The sequence below is a fragment of the Anarrhichthys ocellatus genome, unplaced genomic scaffold (genome assembly GCF_004355925.1).
Source record: "Anarrhichthys ocellatus isolate YVR2014 unplaced genomic scaffold, GSC_Weel_1.0 scaffold3, whole genome shotgun sequence".
Classification (NCBI taxonomy): domain Eukaryota; kingdom Metazoa; phylum Chordata; class Actinopteri; order Perciformes; family Anarhichadidae; genus Anarrhichthys; species Anarrhichthys ocellatus.
The window spans coordinates 13,873,367-13,893,511 of NW_022280033.1; the positions used below are offsets into that span (position 1 = coordinate 13,873,367).

A 20,145-nucleotide genomic window follows, 5' to 3' on the forward strand; every position below is an offset into this window, starting at 1 on the left:
TTGTTACATAACATCTCTGCAGCCTGTAGCCAGCTATTCAGCAACCGGAACAAAGTTAGTATTTTTAAAACCACTGTCCTTGCCCATTCATTTTTTCTCCTAGTTCCATGCTATACAAGTGCTTTCCATCATTTGAATAGCCTTGCAGTATGAATAGTCCTGCTCTAATATTCAAAGGATCAGATAAAAAACTTGTTACACAGAAAGAGTAACCTCAGCACTAAATTCACTTATTGAACAGAAGTAAGTTCAATAACAGCTACGCCTGAGTTTTTCATGTGCCTCTGTACATGTTGGTGTTGTAATATCGCAATAAAGATGTTTTAAAATATAGCAGAATATGTGTCCAATATACAAAGAAATTCTGTTTTACTGTAAATATTATTTGTAATCATATAATTTCCAGCCACATTTACAATCAGAATAATGCGCTGACGCCTTGTTACAGTCACATTGTGGAGGGCAATGTGACAGTGATTTACTGTGTCAATGGATGATGTGTTTTCTTGCTGTGAAAACAGCAAACAGCCTATTGCATCATCACAACATCACAACAGTAAGAATATTTCGACGACTGTACATTATATGAATGGTTAAAGGACAGTTCGAAGTACAGATTTTCAAATATAAATCTGAGCACAGTGTACACTTTATATACTGTTTGTACCGTCATACCCACCTACCCGTTACATTCACCGTGCCGTATTCAATCCAGCACACTTTGCACCAATGTACTACCGTTACCAAACTTCCTTGTGTTGGGATTTTTGTATACAGAAATATGTTTCTGAAATATGTATTTATATCCGGACATAGTAGTCAAATCTTTGTTTACCTTGTTGAGCTGTGTTGTCCTTGTCTTTAGCTGTATGTCCGTTTCTGTGTTTGTACATTGAAAGCAACAAATAAATTCCATGCATGTTTTCACATACTTGAAACTATAAAGACCTGATTCAGATTCAGATCTTTTTTGGGCTACTGACCATTAATCACAACATTGATTGATGAAACAGACAGTCCTGTGTTAAGTAATCCCCAAAGAACTTGTGAACCATAAATGAGCACGTTTTGAGCTACACAATGTTTTCACCATCCACGAGAGGATAGAAAGTCACGGTTTTGTTTCCAATGCTTTATTTTCCTCTCACTATCAAGCTTATAAGGCAGCATGTAGTAATACACTGGTATGCTCAAGAACAACTAAGTTTCAAGAAACACTAACGTTTGAGAGAGGACTCAGGACTCAGGGGTTCAAACTTTGTGTTTGTTGCCTCTGGCTTGGCTCGTGGTCCGTCAAACACAGTTGGTAGCATTTGTGGGTGGAAAGCCAGCAAGGGATCATGTCCTTGGCACTGCTCATTCACACACTGGTCTCCTATTGGTTGGTGAGAGAACGGTGGAATCTTGAGGGGATATCGTGGACCTCTGTACCCACTACGCCCTCCTGGTGAAGCTGAAGCAGCTGGCAGCTCCGTGTGTACCAGAGGAAACACGTGGTGGTCTACACATACTGCACAGGTCAACATTGGGAATTACAACAGCAACAAGGGCTGCAGTCCTCCATTTCTAAACTTGGAAGGTAAAAACCACAACCAAACTCAAATGAATGTGTATCTGTGTGTTGCGGTTCACGTGCCTGGTTTTTGTCTCTTGTCCAGTGTGCTGCTGCACATTTCTGTCTTAAAAGATCATTAACTACAGAAGCTTGAGCTCATGTTCATGCATTAATATATCGAGTCTATCTGGTCAGTCATCCATCACCTTACATCAAAAACCCACACAATTCATTTAGCCTAAGTATGAACTCTTCAGCCCAGTCACCAGGAAAGAAATGTCGGTATTGTACGTTTCTGCAAACCACGAACACGTTGAATATCAACGTCTTTACATTCGGTCAGTGACCGCAGAGCAAGTGACGTAGTATATCGAGCGACCATATTGAAAGTTACGTGATATAATAAGGAGCATAACTAGTAAGGACAGTCCTCTATGGGCTGAAGGGAGGGGTGGTGGTGCATCAAACGTTGACCCACTATTATAAATAAGCTTATGGCATATTTACAAAAGGATTTGGAAAAACTTGTCCATGCATTTATCTTCAGTAGACTCGGCTACTGTAACAGTGTGTTTACAGGTCTCTGTAAAAAGTCAATCAGAAAGCTGCAGCTCAAGTCCTCACTAAGACCAGGAAAGTGGATCACATCACTCCAGTCCTGAGGTCTTTACACTGCTTCCTGTCCAACAAAGAATTTACTTTAAAATCCTGCTGTTGGTTTATAAAGCACTGACTGGTTTAGGGCCAAAACACATCTCTGATCTGCTGCTAGCTTATGAACCATCCCGACCTCTTAGGACATCTGGGACCGGTCTACTTTCTGTTCCCAGAGTCAGAACTAAACATGGAGAAGCAGCGTTTAGTTGTTCTGCTGCACACATCTGGAACAAAGTCCCAGAAAGCTGCAGGTCTGCTGAGACCCTCAGCTCCTTTAAATCAAGATTGAGGACTTTTCTGTTTGCTGCTGCCTTTAAGTGAACCAGATTCAAGGATATTAATCAATTTCCTGCATTTCTGCATTTTAGTACTGTATTTTATTTCTTACACTGCTTTTTAGTGTTTTAATGAATGTTCTTAATTGTTTTTAAATCTCCTTTTCCTTATGTTTTGATGCTTTTAATGGTTTTATGTGAAGCACTTTGAATTGCCTTGTTATTGAAATGTGCCACACAAATAAACTTGCCTTGCCAAAATAGTTTTGTTTCTGAAAGCATATTGAAAGGCTGATATGAAACATGCTCATGAAACGCCTTATTGGTTCAGAAAAGTCGACGTATTCAACGTATCCTGTGGTTTGCAGAAATGTACGAACATTTGTTTAGTTTTTCTGCCGACTGGGTTTGTGCCATATGCAAGGACTATGGGCTATACGTTAAGAACATATTTTGGATTTCAAATAAGAATGTAGCACAGCATGCAGATGATGGGAAAAACTGTGACCTTTTCCATTGTTTGATTCAAATAATATAAGAGCAGGCTGGACTAGTAGTTGAGAGACTGAAGAGCACTAAAATCTCATCAAGTGCACAGGACTGAAGCCCTGCCAGCTGCAGTGGTGCTGAGCCGCGGGTGAACTTCGGGTTAACGCAAATGTTTAGGGAGGAAGTACTATGCAAAACAAAAATCTGTTATAAAACACTGAAAAGAGTTATCTTACAAAGTGTTGGGATTTTGGGAGCAAGTCATTGACCACGGGCTGAGTGCAGAGAGGAAAACAGATCATCAGGTCACAATTCCAATCACAGAGCGGTGAATCAACAATACAAAGAAATAGGTCAAGAAGAGTCATTATTTCGGGCTGCTGAGAGTATTTGAGGTGCTCTTGTTTCAGATATTTCTTTCACATTTCCAATAGCTGACCTTCTCTTTCTACTGCTTTCTCGTCACTATTTCTCATTGCGCTCGCTGAAAGACAAATCTGTGGAGCGAGAGCGAGAGCGGCTGTCTTATCGCCCGTCTCAACCCTGCAGAGAGGAATTCCTCACCATTCGTTGAATACAAGTGCGATGGTGTGCGTTAGCGGCTCATCTGCGGCTGCACTTCCTCACCTGGCACTCGTGTGATTAGATTTCATATCCCAGGCTGCAGCAGATAAACTCTATCTCCATCGGCCAGGCCCCTCAACATCAATCTGCCTCGCCAATGCGGTCGCATAAAACATTCCTACCAACCTGCTTACGCACAACAATAAAAATGTCAGTGTTCTATAGAAGCAACATGCCATTTTACATACAAACATTTGTCTTTTATTATAATGTTACGTGTATCTGTTTCACAGGGGAGACAATCAAGCCCCCTTAAAGGGTGAGCGCCCTGCTGTGTTATCCAAAATGAGGGTCCAGTGCCTTCCTCGGGCCGTGAGCCGGCCATGACGAGACGCTCGACTCTCTGCGTGGAGCACATCCACCGTGTGGCTGGACGGAGGTGTGGTGGAGAAGGAGGTGGGGGGAAGGAGTAGAGCAGGACAGAGCGGCTCTGTTTATTTATTGTTCTCCTCTGCTTTAACGGCTCGTGACCGGCTGGCTTTATTAAACTGGGCTTTGAGCACACACATAGCAGCACTAAAACCTCCTGATGACTGAGAGGGGATCAATTCGATCTGCTGCCTGCAGGAATTACTGCAAAGTAATGGTACCATCACACAGGTAGGCCTCGCCTGCGTTAGGGGTTAAATGGACCATTTAAATTCTTTAATCAACTTCAGTATTAGCTGCATGAGGGGAGTGCAGCTCCTAACAGATATATGCAGGTGCAGGCTTTTCCATGAATATCAAATAAGGAGTTAGCACAAATCCCTCACCAGAATGGTGAGTACGAAAAAGACAAAACAGACACGTTGTAGATTATCTGCTGGCGCCACAGTTGTTAAACCTGGAACATGATGATTTTGTATCTTTAATTAGTGCTTCACACGTAATAGTTGCATTTAAATGAAACATGTTTATGAAGCGCATATCTTTTAATCTAATTAACATTACAGACATGTGCACAGTTTTTAGAAGCATTACTTACTCGTGATTAAAGTGACACGATTTGGTCCATCTCGTTCTGATCTGTATGCATTATTTATGACACAAATTACATTCACAATGCATATGTGAACATTATTTTTACAAAAAAAGACGTGCAATAAATACAGCATTTGTGAAAGATATGGTGCAACGGGGCTGTGTGGAAGTGCATTTGACGGCTAAGCTAGGTCCACCCTCATTTGCATATGTGGAGGGAGAAAATATTAGAAATGTCTTACAATACAATGTATTGTACTGTACAATACAAATACAGTGCCAACACAAGATATTAGATAATGAGATACTAGCAACATCTTCATGACGGTTTAAAACAACTGGACAAAGAAAATAAGATTAGATTTGCAAATTGTGATTCGGCGCAGGGCTGTTGTATTGGACTGCATGAGATTGTACATGTTTGCCTGCTACACTCTATCCTCTGGTACAATTCTATTTTAGTCTCCATATCAGCAAATTACTGATAATTGTTGAAAACAGGACACTATATATATATACATGTGTCAGCAAAGTAACTTTCCAACACCACAGCGTGCCCCCTATCATGAATTTATGGCCAAATAAGCAAGTTTCTGCAGCAATAATCTATTCATGGTATATCCAATTTGTCATTGACGTTGACATTTTTTCTTTTTAAATGAGGTTACCATTGAAAGCAGGGAATCATCAGATTGCGATAGTGCATGTAAATGCGCCGACTGTGTGTTGTGTACACAGCGAGACCCTTCCCCCGCACGCTTGTTGACACCGCGGTCCCTTCGACCCCCCCCCCCCCCCCCCCCCCCCCCCCCCCCCCCCGCCACCTCTGTAAATTGTGTTTCACGGCTTGAAGGTTACAGAGAAAGGCTTGTGTTTGCCGAGGAGGCCAGATTAGTGCTCATCAGTCGTGGTGTTTGAGATCCGAGCACCGACCCTAGGGGCAAAAAGCCAAGCTGCTTTCACACTGCAGTACACGGGGACCCGATGGAGCCTACAGCAGCCTATTGTCACCACTCACCCAAAAGAAAAGACAGCAAATTGCCATGTCAGGAACTTTGGCCCCCATGCCAATATAATACACAGCCTTTGTCCCTCATCTGGCCTGTTAATATGAAAGGAGCAGCAAAGGGTATATGTTGCAGCTCAGCACTCGCTACAAAATACCAACAAAACGATTTGAGGTAGGAGTTTGTGTGGGTGTCTGCCTCGGAATATTTCATTTGCAGCAGTTTGAACTGCAATAAAGATTTACATTTGATGCAAATGTATGCATATTCACACTGGCACTGGTTAAAGGAGGGAGGCATGCATATATCTGCCTTCAGATGAGAAGAATGTAAACAGATGGTTATAAACTGTGGATACAAACAGGCCGCGCAAAGGCCCCCCCCCCCCCCCAAAAAAAGTGAATAGATGTCCGAGTGCTGCTTTGCCGTCAACTTCAGGAACAGATGAAAACAAGTCATGGATATATGCTGAGATAAGCAGCTATGTTGGAGAAACCCATTGGAAGTTTGATCCTATAACATCTTCAAACCCACTGGCTCAGTTTGCTGATAGTACAGGAATTTTAACACCTTCTGTAGCAACATTTTTTCCATTATCTCCTATAAATGTCCTAGTCATACTCTCCAGCTCTCCACTTCCATGCCTAAAGACCCGAACCATAATCGACGTGAGGACATTTGATCATTTGTTTCTTACTGAGGCAGCCGGCAGAGGTCAGTGATTTAAATGCCTACCAGATATATCATTAAGGTGGATTTCCTACTCTGCTCAGTGGCCAGTCATGCAAAGGTAATTAGGCATTTGTGTCTCCATGATGCTGACTGACACTAAGATTAACAAGCTTTAGGAGCACAGTTGACTGGAGGTGAGAAATCTGCCATTATTGCCCAGATGATGAACTGGGTTCTGTCGGGTTCGATGGAAAAGGAACTGGGGCACTCCTCAGAGGGGACCACACTACACTGCTCACTACTTAATTTAGCATACACCTTAAACACATTTCTACCCATGCTGAAGGAAAAAAATGAACTCGTACTAAAGTACTTGGAGCACCTCCGGTGATCAATACAACTTCACAGGCTAATCCTCTCTAACACCTACGCCTCTGCATGCTCTGAGAGTAACAGAAAGCTTGCAAAAGGGGAAAGACCATCGAGTTAGAATTATGCAATGTTAGTATGTACATCGTTTGTACAGAACGTCTGTTGGCATACTCACAAAAAGCCTCTGCATGTTTCTAATCAGCATGGTAGCCGTTCCTAAATGGCAGCAATAAAAGCACAGAGATCTTGCAGGAATGTAAAAGCGGCAGTAAAATAAAACGCATGATTTAATGACCATCTGTTGGGTGCCAGCGCAGACCTTGCTGCGACATGCTTTGTGAATGATCAAAGGCAGCATCCGCATCGAGAGTGATTCACCTCAGGAGGCACGATGGAGAATTAACAAGCCAACCAGCACAGATTCATTTTCCATGCAGTTTGGCCCTTTTGATTCCTTAACTGGTCTGCCTCATTCTCACATGGTGAAAGTGAGGGAGTAAAACAATGCAACACACACACACACACACACACACACACACACACACACACACACACACACACACACACACACAGCAGTCCAGCCCTACAAAATGTGAAGCTAGCTAAACAGCAACGCACTTAAAATTTTGGAAATCCATTTGTAGAATAGCCCAGCGGAACGATTCTAGAGAGTTGGGATTATTAGGATTTTTTTTTTCTCCTTTCAGACCAGCCCTGCCATCGGCTGCTGATGTTTATGACCTTCCTGAGTTTCTCTAACAGTCCATTTAGGTGTTAGGGGACGGATGCCAAATGACCAATCAGCACTTAAAAGAAGCATACACATACAGAGAGAGAGAGAGAGAGAGAGAGAGAGAGAGAGAGAGAGAGAGAGACATGCTGATGTCCTCAGACAGATATTCCAAAAACACTCGGCTCTTATCTCATCAAGGCTCAGTAAATAAAACATTGAACAGCTGCGCCAGAGTCAGGATTGCAGAGGCAGTGTGGGCATCCAGCCTGGTCCTGGAACAACACGGAGAGCACAAAGAAACACAGACATCCAAAGATATGCTGGACACTCATGAGTTAAAATGAAGTTAAAAACAGACCTAAATACATTCTCGGCGGGGGACGATGAAACCGAACAACCATTCCACTGGCAGAGCTCACGCTTCAAAAGTTTAGCATAAGGCATGAGAAATCTCAGGTGGGCTCCAGACAAATAGTATACCCACACAAACGCTTTCAAAGCACTACACAGCTTACCTTACACATCCTTGGGCTGGCATCGTCATAACCGCCTTGTTTTGCTCATCAGATTGTCTGTCTGTCTGACTTCTCTTTTATCTCTCCTTAGTATATACCGTCTGCCTGTCTGTAAGACTGTGTACAGTATTTAACATGCTGAGGGGACACATGTCCACCCCAAAACGCCACGGAACAAATGCGCTACTTTGTTTGCATTCACAGCTCATTTGGCCCAATCCATGTTTTGGCATTCTGTTTGTCACGCTTGGTGAGGTTTTCTGCGCTGCCCACCGAGGGGGAGAGACACGTTCCAGGGTCTGTCAGCTGAGGCTGACATGCACACTGTATCCTGTAGCATTTCCTTCAGGCTCTCTTTTTCATGTAGCGCGCAGGACACTGTGTCAAAATGGCATGTGGGCCTAATCTTTGGGGCATTGCTAGAGGAATTTGAAGAAGCGAATACAACATTTCAAATAATTGACAATCTCCCATGTCTTGACCCTTTTGGGGGGTGGTCAAACACACACACTTTAGATACAATCAGACAGCTGTGTGTGCCTCGTCCTACCTCTACCACCAACATAGTCACACTGCCACATGTAAGCTATCTATTTTATTTGAGCGGCCCCCGGTACTCTGATGCCTGACGAGGCTTGGGAATGTGTCAGTGTGGTGTTGATCGGCCGTGGAGGTGGAGGGGAAGCGACAGGGTCTTGTTTGCAATTACACAGGTGGCGCTGGTCGGTGGTGGGAATGTCCCAGCTGGTCTCAAAGGTCTTATCTCCCCCAGTGAGCAGCAGTCCATCCACCCACCGACTGTAAACACAATGGCTCCCTATGGTACTGAGCTGATTGCTGTTTCATCAGGGCCAGGACTAGAGTCAGTGGAGAGGAGCTCCGTCCCACACTGTTTGATGAACTTGTTTATTTTTCCTGCACATGGGAGGCCCAGAACAAACTGATTGGCAAGCGGCGCGTTTATCTGAGGCTTAGGAAAGCGTTTCCTGATGACTCTGGACAGTCAGCGCTGCGCCGAAGCCACAGCGAAAAGCTTAATTAGAGCTTTCTGAAAATAACGTCTTGATACCACCCCCTATAATGCCCATTATTACTGCTAAGTATGCTCCTCCATCAAGGATGGCATGTGCTAATGTGAGTCTCACAGTAGAGAGCCAACATGTTTCAGTGGGCTCAAATAGCTTTGCTGCACTCTCCCACTCAGAAATTAATCTTCTGCGCACCTCTGCACATGCCCGACACAGAAAGAAATGCATATACCGATATTAATTAGTTTGTGCATACCGAAAGCTCAATTTCTTTTTGAAACCTCTCAAATACACAGAATTCTACACAAAGATGGCATGTTTAGGAGTAATGTTTTGACACTATTTACCACCCTACGCGACAAGCTCATTATTTAACTAAGCTAGTCAAATATACATTTTTACACGTAAAGTGTGGTGTTTGATGGAGAGACGAGCGGTTCCCTCCTGAATGCTTCGCCGTTTTGCCTGCTAATTGCTTCTGTGGTGAAAACACACGATTATGCAAAGCAAAATGAGAACTGTTTTCCTCTCACTACCGCCCACTACGTCTGACATCTGTTCTCCACCTCCACAGCACTTTTCACTCTGCGTATCCCTCATTCTTCATCCCACTTCCCTCATTTTTCCTCACCCCCCCCTCTTCCTTAATACTCCTTCCTGTCTGCCTGTCTCTCTCTCTCTCTCTTTCTCTCTCTCTCTCCACCTTTACACAAGCTTCTGTGGCTACCCTCAGAGATCTGTCTGCACACACATACTGTGTCGGCAGTGTGAGGGTGATAATGAAGTGTCGGAGAAAAGAGGATTAGGTGGAGTGGTGGGCATCATCCCTGTGGTATAAATGCTCCTCTCTCCCTAAGGAAGGACACATGGAGCGGCTTTCGCTTCAGTCCAGCTGGCTCTCTCGGTGTCACTCTCAGCTCGCATACTGGGATGGCTGCTGTGGCCCTCAGGAGGCAACAGTGAGGGGGTTAACGCGACGACGAGCCCGGCACCTAGGGGACACTCGGCGTTTCATCCTCTGACACCCGCCTGTATATTCTGCACAGCCAGGCTGAGAGCAGCATAACACTGGCAGTGGGAAAGTGAAGCTCTTCACCAGGGGAACAGGCTGACATGGAGAGAAAGATAAATAGTGGGTGAGAGAGAGAGAGAGACAGAGAGACAAACTCCTCCTCTTCCCTGTGGTCTGACAAAAAGATGACAGCTTTCCTCTGGAGCTCGCTCTGCCTTCCCTGGGCAGAAACCTCACTTGTAGGAGAGTGGCCTGTCAGACAGAGCTAACTAGGCTGCCCCGTGAGAGATGCACAACGCTTGACAGTTTGTTACTAGTTGGCAAAAGGCCACCGTAGCAGGTCAGTCTCTGCAAAGAAAGTGCCACTAGTCAGCTACCAACCAGCTCTTTAGAGATGCTCACGTGAATGTTACGCTTCCAAGCCTCAGATCTAAACACCACCCCGACGCTACTGCAAACATTAGGTACTTGAGAGCAATCAGCGCTCTGTGTTGCTTTTGTGATGCGCAGTGGTTAGTGGAATTATGGCATTTACTGTTCAAGCCCTCAGCGTGCAGCGTGTCCCTCTGCTGTATGAGGCAGGCACTAAGTAAAGGTCCATTAGCCAGCTATAGTTAACATATCTGAATGGCACATTGTACATGTAACACTCAAAATGGAGTCATTTAGTAACCGCCGGGATGAAACAAATCATGTGCTAACACACCTATTTGGTGTCAGTAGTCAGTGTAGCGACCTCACATTGTTTTCTGGTCTCGTACATTAAAAACTGCAGCTGGACACTAAAAGGTCCACTAATCAACTCCAGCAAACTTGTGTCTATATGTCGTGCATACAGTGTGCACATTAAATTAACAGTCAAACTATTAGTTTGACCAAACTAAAGGGCTGTTAAGACATGGTTATTCTGCCTGGGCTGGGGGCTGTTTATCGTTTTAATGGCTCTACTAATTTCCTTAATTGATCTCCACTGGGTCCTCAATTACCTTCACCACTGTTGAATACAGAGAGTAGATGGCATGGAAGGAACCCACATGTTAAGGAATTCATTTCTACAAAACAAATATTAGTTTTGATATTGAACTACAACCATAAACTCTGTGATACTAAGCTCTTTCATATTTCACGGTGCCCCTGTACTCAGTTCAGGCTGTACATGAAAAAAAAACGATTGTTAAATGTTGAAATGTGTATTTCTCAATTGCGGTCCACCTTTTGTCCCACCTGTCTGTTATTGGAAGAGTCCTGTCTTCCTAATATATACTTTGCAAGAATTTCTCCAGCGAGCAATCGGAGCTAACGTTTTGGAAAATAACAGGGTTTCATATGACTGGTATATTGTCATGTCAGCCGTCTCTGAATCATCCGTGAGCATGTGGCTAAGCTCTCTGAGCCTCTTGTGATGTCCTTGTAGTAGCCTTGCCGTGATTGGTGAGACTTTGGGATGGGGTAGTGCCCTGCGAAGAACTGTCCCCTTCTGTCAGATCCCATCCATCCATCCTGCATCGCTGGGGGCCACCGGACCAAAACTGACCACTGAGTCAACTGACAAGACAGCTCAGCATCCAGTTGTCCCAGAATAAGAATCACACTCAAGCACAAGCACACACGCACATGCCAACACGCAAGAAAATGTGTGCACAGTCACGTCCACACACGCACCACAGGCATGCAAACATCCAGTCAGGCAGACACATAAATGCAATACACACAGACACACGCATGCAAAAGAACATTGGCAGGCTGAGAGCAGGATCTAACCCCAAAACAGCCACAACAAAGCGCGAGCAGGACACAAATGCGCTCTGACATTGAGGTTGGTAATGCTTTGAGTTGTCTAAAATCTCAACAACTGACCCAGAAATGGTGGTGCACAGAGAGGAGGGTTTGGTGTGCGGGGGGGGTCATGTGTGATGCAGTGTGGAAGAGAACTAAATTGACACATTTCTTGCCCCCTTCTTGAACCCTGTGGTGGTATTCTCACTTTATGCACAATGAGGGAACACAGAATAAGGTGGCTCCTTAAACTGGGGGTGCATAGTCTTTGATGTACAAAAGCATGCGAATTACGTGGAAATATACATACAATAAGTGGTACAATATGGTGTGGGACTGAAGTCAAAGGCCAGCTTCTTTTCCTCTGAGAGCGAGAGAGGCTGCCGAGGTCAAACACAAAGGAAATCCAGCAACTGCAATATGTTTACAGCAGCAACCCTGAGGGGAGCGGAGGGCCTAACAACAATATTGCATGGATTTATTCTTAACTAAGGAAAATGCGTGCAAAAACTTACATAACATGTTTTTCAAAACAATGTGAATTGCTTATACAAATGTGTAATGGCCATTTCAATGTGCTTCATCTCAAAACGAGACTCCCTAGCCTCTGCTGCCTCGAGGCTTGGCTACTGCCTCGAGGTTTAGAGCTGCAGCTGGCAGAACTAGCATTTCAAACTGATAACGCCCCAAACTTTCTCAGTCCTTTGGTTCAATGAACGATAGGAGAGATTCTGGAGGAGTGAAGTCAACCTCAAATGACCCCTCAGTGGCAGAAGGCAGAGGGACTCTGTGCCAGTGTGGAAATCATATTGAAAATAGGAAGGCAGGGTACTGAGAATCTCTGGTGCAATTCTCAATCACAAAGATAAAACCCGACATTCCCCTCAGACTCTCAATTTGTTTTAAATGGACTATAAGCTAAGCGGGCCAAACACTGCATTGTTTAATACTCTTTAAGGCACAAGAATAGAAAATGTACATTCTTCCTGTAAACAAAGACCTTGTAATCAATTTTCAAAAATCAAACACACTGGGAATATCCATCATCACAAATGCATTCAAATTATAATCTGTTTTGCACATGAGGAACAACAACAAGCTAAAATACAATAATAAAGATATAACCTCTCTCGAGTGGTTTGCAGGAATTTGTCATTTTTCGACGCTGGTAACATGGAGGGAGGCCGAACATCGTTCACTTGCACGTACCACCCACATTGCAACGATACCAAGCCGGATTGAGATCACCGCAGTTTACTTTAACAGCGAACAGAGAAGTGTCAGAGGAGAGACGTCTCTTTGAGCGGTGCGGTGCTGTGCAGCGCTGAATGGTCCTGGTTGGATCGACAAAGCTTGCCACGGCACAGCTAGACACAGAAAGCGCCGTACAGTTTGATATGCTGATGGGTGCCGTTTAAAGTTAGGCTCTTTTCCTCACCCGCACCGCAGTGCCAGAGATCAAGTGATGCCGTCAACGAGGTAATGACATGGCCGCCGCGGGCGACGGCCGGCAGCTTGATTCATACGTGGAGACAGAGATGAATGATTCATAGGCTGAGAGAGGGACACGTGGCAGCTATATGCCCCTCTCGCCTCTTATTCGCCAACACACACCTCTCCATAAATGCCTAGGAACGCTTTATGTCTCGTAAGCTTAACATTACACAGCTGGCCAGTCCGGTTACCATCGCTCGTAATGGCTCCGTGACTTTTTACACTCTTCATCACGCTGTCCCTCTTTCCCTCTAGTTTTCCTTGACTCCCTGACCATTTCCTCTTCCCTTCCCATTATAACGCAATGCTAATCCTAAATATGGAAGCCGCTGTTGTAGGCTCAAATGAATGGCCCAATCATTCTGCATCAATTAGTCCATCCATCATTGCTGATTGGACGAGGAGGAGGGGGAGGAGGGGAGGGGTTCGTGGTCTGGGTTCGGTGGCGGGAGGGAGACCGAGATGGCATTAGAGAGAGCCATCGTGCTGAAATGCAATTTTCATTACTATGTGGGTACAGCAGACTGCAGCCCACACGGTGACCTTGTCCTGGTAGTGTTAGTGGAATGCCCTCTAAATGATGTCATAGCTGTAATAATTGGGCGAAATTATCTGACAGCATGGGGGCACGGTACATCTCCTACATCATGATCATTTTTCAATATAATGATGGATGTTTCCACTGAGATGTCAGTGCACTTGACATAACTGTATATATAGTAATATGTAGCTCACCAACTGCTACATAGATATAATAAAACATAGAATAAACTTACAAACAATAAATAGATAGTAAATAGATAATAGTTTTTCTGGCATTTTATACAGTCGGTATACTGGGTTACAATTTAATAAAAGGCATTATTATTATTATTTAAATGTCAGTGGCTCAAGCCGATGCATGAGGGCACTCCCATATTTGGATGGCACTGGAAAAAAAAGAAAAGCATGAAGAGGACAAATGCAAAACCCTGTCCTACAGAAATGAGAGCTAGATGAACTACATACTTAAGAGAAAGAGAATACAAACGTCTTCATGCTGTGAGTTTACCTCATGAACAGTTCCTAACAGCAGGACCAATCCCGCAGAGGAGGAAGGACGCACATTTATATCAGGGCTGTCTCTAACGCACTTTAAAAAGCACATGGAGCATTACAGCACAAATACAAGGTGGACCTAGATCAGGGTGGAACTAACTGCCCGCTAAATATGAGGAGGTAAGTGAATCCCACGGGGACCACGCTGACTGAGGAATCTCTGCATTCGATTTATCATTTTACATTATTTAGGCTACTTCACGGGGAAATACCGTATCTCTGTCATAAGTTATGCTAATGGATGGTACTACCATCTGTGAACTAAGGACCATCAGTCAGGCATAGTGTGCAATCTCTGAGTTATGAGAATAATATGTCATCTTTAAATGATTAATCATAGAGGGGCGGTCCGGGGCTTCCAGTGAGCTGATATGGTTGTGACGGGGACATAAGGCCATCACACAACACCATCCTATATCTCGACCTGTGCCCCTCCCCCTGCACAGAACACCATGGCCCTGTCCCTTCCAATCTGCTCAATAAACAAGCCTGGGGCAGGACCCAGACAGAGGATAATGGTTCACCTGGAGGTGACAGGAAAAGAAAACAGAGCTCTTTGCATAACGAATGCAGATAAGAGATAAGCACGCTGAAGCACTTAGGAATCTTGATAAAGGATTATCCAAACATGTCTAAAACTGGATACATTTTCTTTTTTTCTTTAAAGCATGCTGGAGCACGCTTTTGGAGGAGCCAGTACTGCGGTTATTGTCCTGCTGAATTTGCAATGCTGATTGTAGGAAGTCATACTATTGATGTTGTGCTTCTGTGGTCAGAAAAATGGACTAAAAGCAGGCGTTCTCACATTTCACTCAGAGACATTATACTCCTTCTGTTAATGCCGTTAGTAATTCACAGGCCTTTGTACACACATCACTTTCTCAGCAGAGCCACTTAGCATCGCCTCGTCGTGCCGTTTGCGAGTCTGCGTCCGATGCCGTCTTTAGTTGCAGAGGAGGATGAAAGACCCGTATGAGCACCGCCGTGGCCAGACACAATCACAGCGAGCATAATTAATCTCATACATTTGAATGTGTCGGGTACTTGCTATGACTCACGCCACAGTTTAGGACACTTATGAGGGAGGGGAGCTGGGGGGCACACGGCACTTCAGCCGCCCTTGTTATGCAAGCAATGACAAAGGCTGGTGAGTTCAGCAAAGCGTTAGCAGCCTGTGGCCAAATTAGCCCGAGTCAGGACAAACTGAACAACCGTGCACGTGTCCCGCTGCTTTGACTGGAGCACAACGAGAAGGCCCAACCTGAGAAGAAGGATTTGTTTGGGTGGTCTAGTTAAAGCCTAGTGCTAAATGGGCAATGGTTCTGGTTGGAATGCTAATCAGCCCATTCCCCCTGCTGGATGGAGACATCAGAGGCAATTGGAGCTGCCTCTCTCTGGCTACACGGGGCTTCACGGTATCATTACATGGCTCAGTGTGCGTGTGTCAATGGCGGCGTGAGAAGGTGACAAATGGAGAGGGGGGGGTTGAGATAGACAACATGTTTACATTAGGTCTACTCTCTTGGGACTGTGCCAGCATCCAGCCATGCTGTGACACACATCACACGAGCAACGTGCTACCATTCATAATTAGCATCTATTCACAGAGGCCTCATTTAGCATGCTATTATCAGAGATCATTGTTATTTCCCTCTATGTACGTATGGAATCCCAGAGAGACCAACATGTCTACCGTAGATAACAGTGCTATTTTGGTTAACCCCATTGTGTACATAATACTGCAGACATACAACCCAGAGAGAATTCCCATCAGTGATTTCTAAGGATTTAATGGAGCATCGGGGCACCAGAATATTCTCTAGACTTTTTCTGTCTCCTTTACTAATGCGAGGAATATAATTATCTGTTTTTGGGTACCGGACAAATCTTTTCACTTATTTCCACCCTTTTCACACTGCAAGCCAACAACACTATTACCACAACAAAAAAAAAAAGAGTATGGTTGGCGGTAAACTAACTTTTCTTCCATAAAGTAAAGACTTTGTCCAGTTTTCACATACTGGCGAGAGAGCCCACCTCCAGCACTAAACATGGCTCAGGTGTGTGAGGCCGACATGATGGATGATCCTGTTGTGAAGCTGCCCCTCTGCAGAGACCTGAGAAGACAGCTGGTAGATAAGGCGGGCCCTATATGAGAGCACATCTCCTCTTCACATCTATCCTCACCGCCACCAAGGCAGGAGGTCTTCACATGCCAAACCACAGATAGGGGAAGAGGGAGGGCCAGAGAGGGCGGGAACAGAGAGAACACTCTTGCAGGTTTAGCAGCCACCGTCTAGTGATAAAGACACTGGAAGATAAAGACCCACTTTGCAGATAAAAGACAAAAAGCGTAGAGCTTTGTTTTGGGAGGAAAAGTAACATTTTCAGCTCGATAGATGGATAATGGTGATCTGTCGCTGGTTATAATCGCCTCCTCTCTTTCTTTGGGGTGGCCGAAATAACAACCACAAGCTGCAAGAGAATGCACAAATAATGAAGTAACACAGACGTGTCGTGGTCATTATTAAATAGTGAGCCTTAGCATTTTGCAGTGAATTGACCTTGTATCTTGTGCCAGTAACTTGGCAGGAATAGCATCGCTGGAAGTCAATTAAGAATGAAAGGAGGCTTTGCTCTCAAAAAAAAATGGCACTAGCTACAATTAGAATTCCTCTGGAGTTAATAAGCACAGCTGCAGGTCACAATCAACCGACATGTTTTCTCACAAAGTATGACATCAAACGACACGTAAGATCTCACGTTCCAATGTTGACGGCGCCAAAATCGACTTAATTTTGCTGCTGCTGTGTTGAAGCGGGCCAATCTGTAACACCCTGACACCCATTACTAGTTGAAGAATGACCTGGATCAATCAACCAGGCTGCGTGCTCTAAGATTCCCAGAACTGTGAAAAGGTGATTTGCCAGCAAATAACAATAATGAAAACATAATAGCCGAGAAAATTGCCTCTTATGTTTCTCTGTGCGTGGCAAATGAATACTGAAATTCGACTGCCGCAGACACAGACACCAATCAGGAGGACAGTATACCTGCTTTACAGGGATTGGTTTAGTTATGGAGACGCGAAGCTGGTGACCTCTGATCTCAATCACAGAATCTTTTTTCCGATGGCTGTGCGCTGAGGGCCTCTCATGTCGCTGATACAGATTGGGAGCCCGCAATGCTACGCAACGACGGCTGGAAAGTGTGCAATCTTAAGACGAGAAGAGGGCCACTCCAGGCTGCACGAGTAGAGGGGAAGACGATTTCAACAGGCTCCGTGTACACTCTGATGGATGCCATGCACCCTGACCAGTTACCTATGCTCCGTAATTGGTCGCTTCTGATGACTCATATTTCCTGCCAGGTGTTCAGAGCACAAAAAACTGAAAGAAGTGCATAATTTTGTCCTATGAGCTGTTTTTTATTGAACCAATTTCTGTAGTAGGCCTATGTTATTTGGAGGAACATGTAAGACATGTGAATGTCAACCATATCTTAATATGTTTTTGAGTTCCATGATTACAAAAATCTGAAAATACAGGACGAATGCACAGGCACTGTAGAAAAACATGGAACATCTGGCCCAAGAGTACAAAAATGAGTGAAAGTCTTATTTGTGTTATCAGTTGCATAAAAGAAAGCCAAGATAAACTCCTAAAATAGTCATTCTGACCTCCGACACATTAGATAGATTACATGAAACGCAATAATGTCTAACGTCCTGGTTGTGCAGCTGGTCAGGGCACGGTGACAGATTCAAAGTGACGCCCAACACAAATGGATAAACAGAGCGGAAGCAGTGACCTTATTTCATTGTCACACTATTCCAGCATATCATCAAAAATTAACATTCCACGTGTAGCTGGGTGCATTTTAGCCCAACCTCCTCTGTGGTGAAGAATGATTATTTCAATCATGTCACTGTAAAAGTCAAATTTGAGGAAAGAAGAACAGTTGGATTGGGCGGTCGTATCCCACTGGAGTTTCCCACCCCATTATTCCCACACCACGGTCGGCTGCCTCATACTTCCTCCGTTGCTTTGATGATAACGCTCTCCGGCAGGCCGCCGAAGTAATGACCGTCTCTCAGTGTGGCACAGAGCGAGACTGCACTGCGCTCTAATGTTTCGGCCTCACATCGGCCACATTTAACACGGACACTTGAAGCCAAATAGACACTTAAGTAGGCGACAAACCCGCAGAAGAATACAGATGTGCCATATGCAATCTGATGAGTGCAACTTTAATTGCTTTAATGCCTTGGGAACCAGCAATGAGATGATGAAAAGAAAAAGAAAAAGGTGTTCACTCACCTCCCCCTCCTCCCAGAAGACTGGAGTTTGCTGAAAAGAGAGAAAAGAAATGGCTCAGTACACTTCAGAGAGTAAGCAAATATGGATCATTCTATCGAGTCAGCAACATTTAGACATGAAATTTTGGATTGTTTAACTGCACCTGTGTGCTTTTTCAAATATACAACTTTGTGATCTGAAACTCTTGTTTAATTACCGAATGTGTCATCATGCACTTATCTAATGAACAGAGGTACTGACAGCTTTCCTGAGATTGACAACGCAACAGAATGATTCATGAAACCGTCAGTAGATTGTCACAGCACTGGTAGGTATAAGGTGTCAAGAGGAGCCTGAAGGAGCCTTGAATGATTATGATACATATATTATTTTTTTGTAGCACTTTCTCACTTAAACCTGTAATCACACGTTTGAATAGCTGTACCTGGCAATACAAGATTTATCATTTTTACAGTTGCTTCCAACAACAGACACCCAAAGGTAACACGAATCTCATCCAATAATGTGTTTACCCCATCTCCAACAGAGAGAAGTGATCACTGCGTGTGTGCCACTGTTTTTTCTTTGAATACTGAATTTGGCAACAAACGTGCGACTCAGTCCGCAGCTGATTCCAATATACTCTACTTGGCAGATTTCTTGGTTGGAAACATGACAGAGGCGATGCTCAATAAAACGACGTGGTTCATTAAAAGCAATTAACGGCGGCCTGAAGTTTGAGACCGTTTTTCCAGATTTCACCGTGGCTTTGTCGGGCTTTTTTCTTTATAGGAACTTCACGCAAATCGTTGGACATAAGCTGAGAGCAGCTCTTGAGTGAAAGACTTGTGGTCCTAGAGAGTGAAGCTTCGCTCACTGGTATTCTGTTGTCAGCTTTAAGACAGTTTAGTTTACGAACACTCATAGCATTGCTTAGCCCTGGGTTGTCAAAGCGAATCTACAACATTGAGTTGGTTCAAGAGAAGGTAACGTCAGCTATATTCCTGGAGATTGCATCATTAAAATCTGTCAGTTTGAGACATCCGTTGCACATGAGAGGAGAAAGATTAGAGGGGACTTACAGTACATCTGTTAATTTGGGTGTTACTGAAAGTAGGTAGCCTGTGCGTTTGAAGTGTAGTTCATCCAGCGGGCGTTGGAAGAATCGTACGCTGCAACATGCCTTTAATGATCTTCAGATCCAGCTACAGCATTGGCTATCATCAGCAGTGAACACTACCCCATTAAAAGCTTATTATTTCTGGATAACACTTTGGCGCACAAGCAACAGATAATGAACAAGTGGTATAAGGGAGCGCTCTCAAGTGACAGCCGCACAGTCTTTTGGCTGTTTTGTTTTTTTTAAACGTGTATGAAGGGGACTTCTGGAGTTCACTCATTTTCCACACCTTTCTGTGGCACCATTATGGCTTGGCATTGTTCTCATTTGAGCACCACACATACGAGTGGGCACAGGGACAAAGAAAGCTCTCCCGCTGCAGAATTTGTTCCATCAAAGGGCTTTTATTATGTGTGTGTGTGTGTGTGTGTGTGTGTGTGTGTGTGTGTGTGTGTGT

General features: G+C 44.3%; 1 protein-coding gene across 1 annotated transcript in view; it reads right to left on the reverse strand.

Annotated features, from left to right (window-relative positions):
- Positions 1-20,145, reverse strand: part of macrod2 (mono-ADP ribosylhydrolase 2) — a 379,266-nt gene that overhangs the window by 246,978 nt on the left and 112,143 nt on the right. Inside the window, exon 4 of the mRNA XM_031875650.1 lies at positions 18,590-18,619. Coding sequence (XP_031731510.1) covers positions 18,590-18,619 — 30 coding nt within the window. The remainder of the gene's footprint in view (positions 1-18,589; positions 18,620-20,145) is intronic.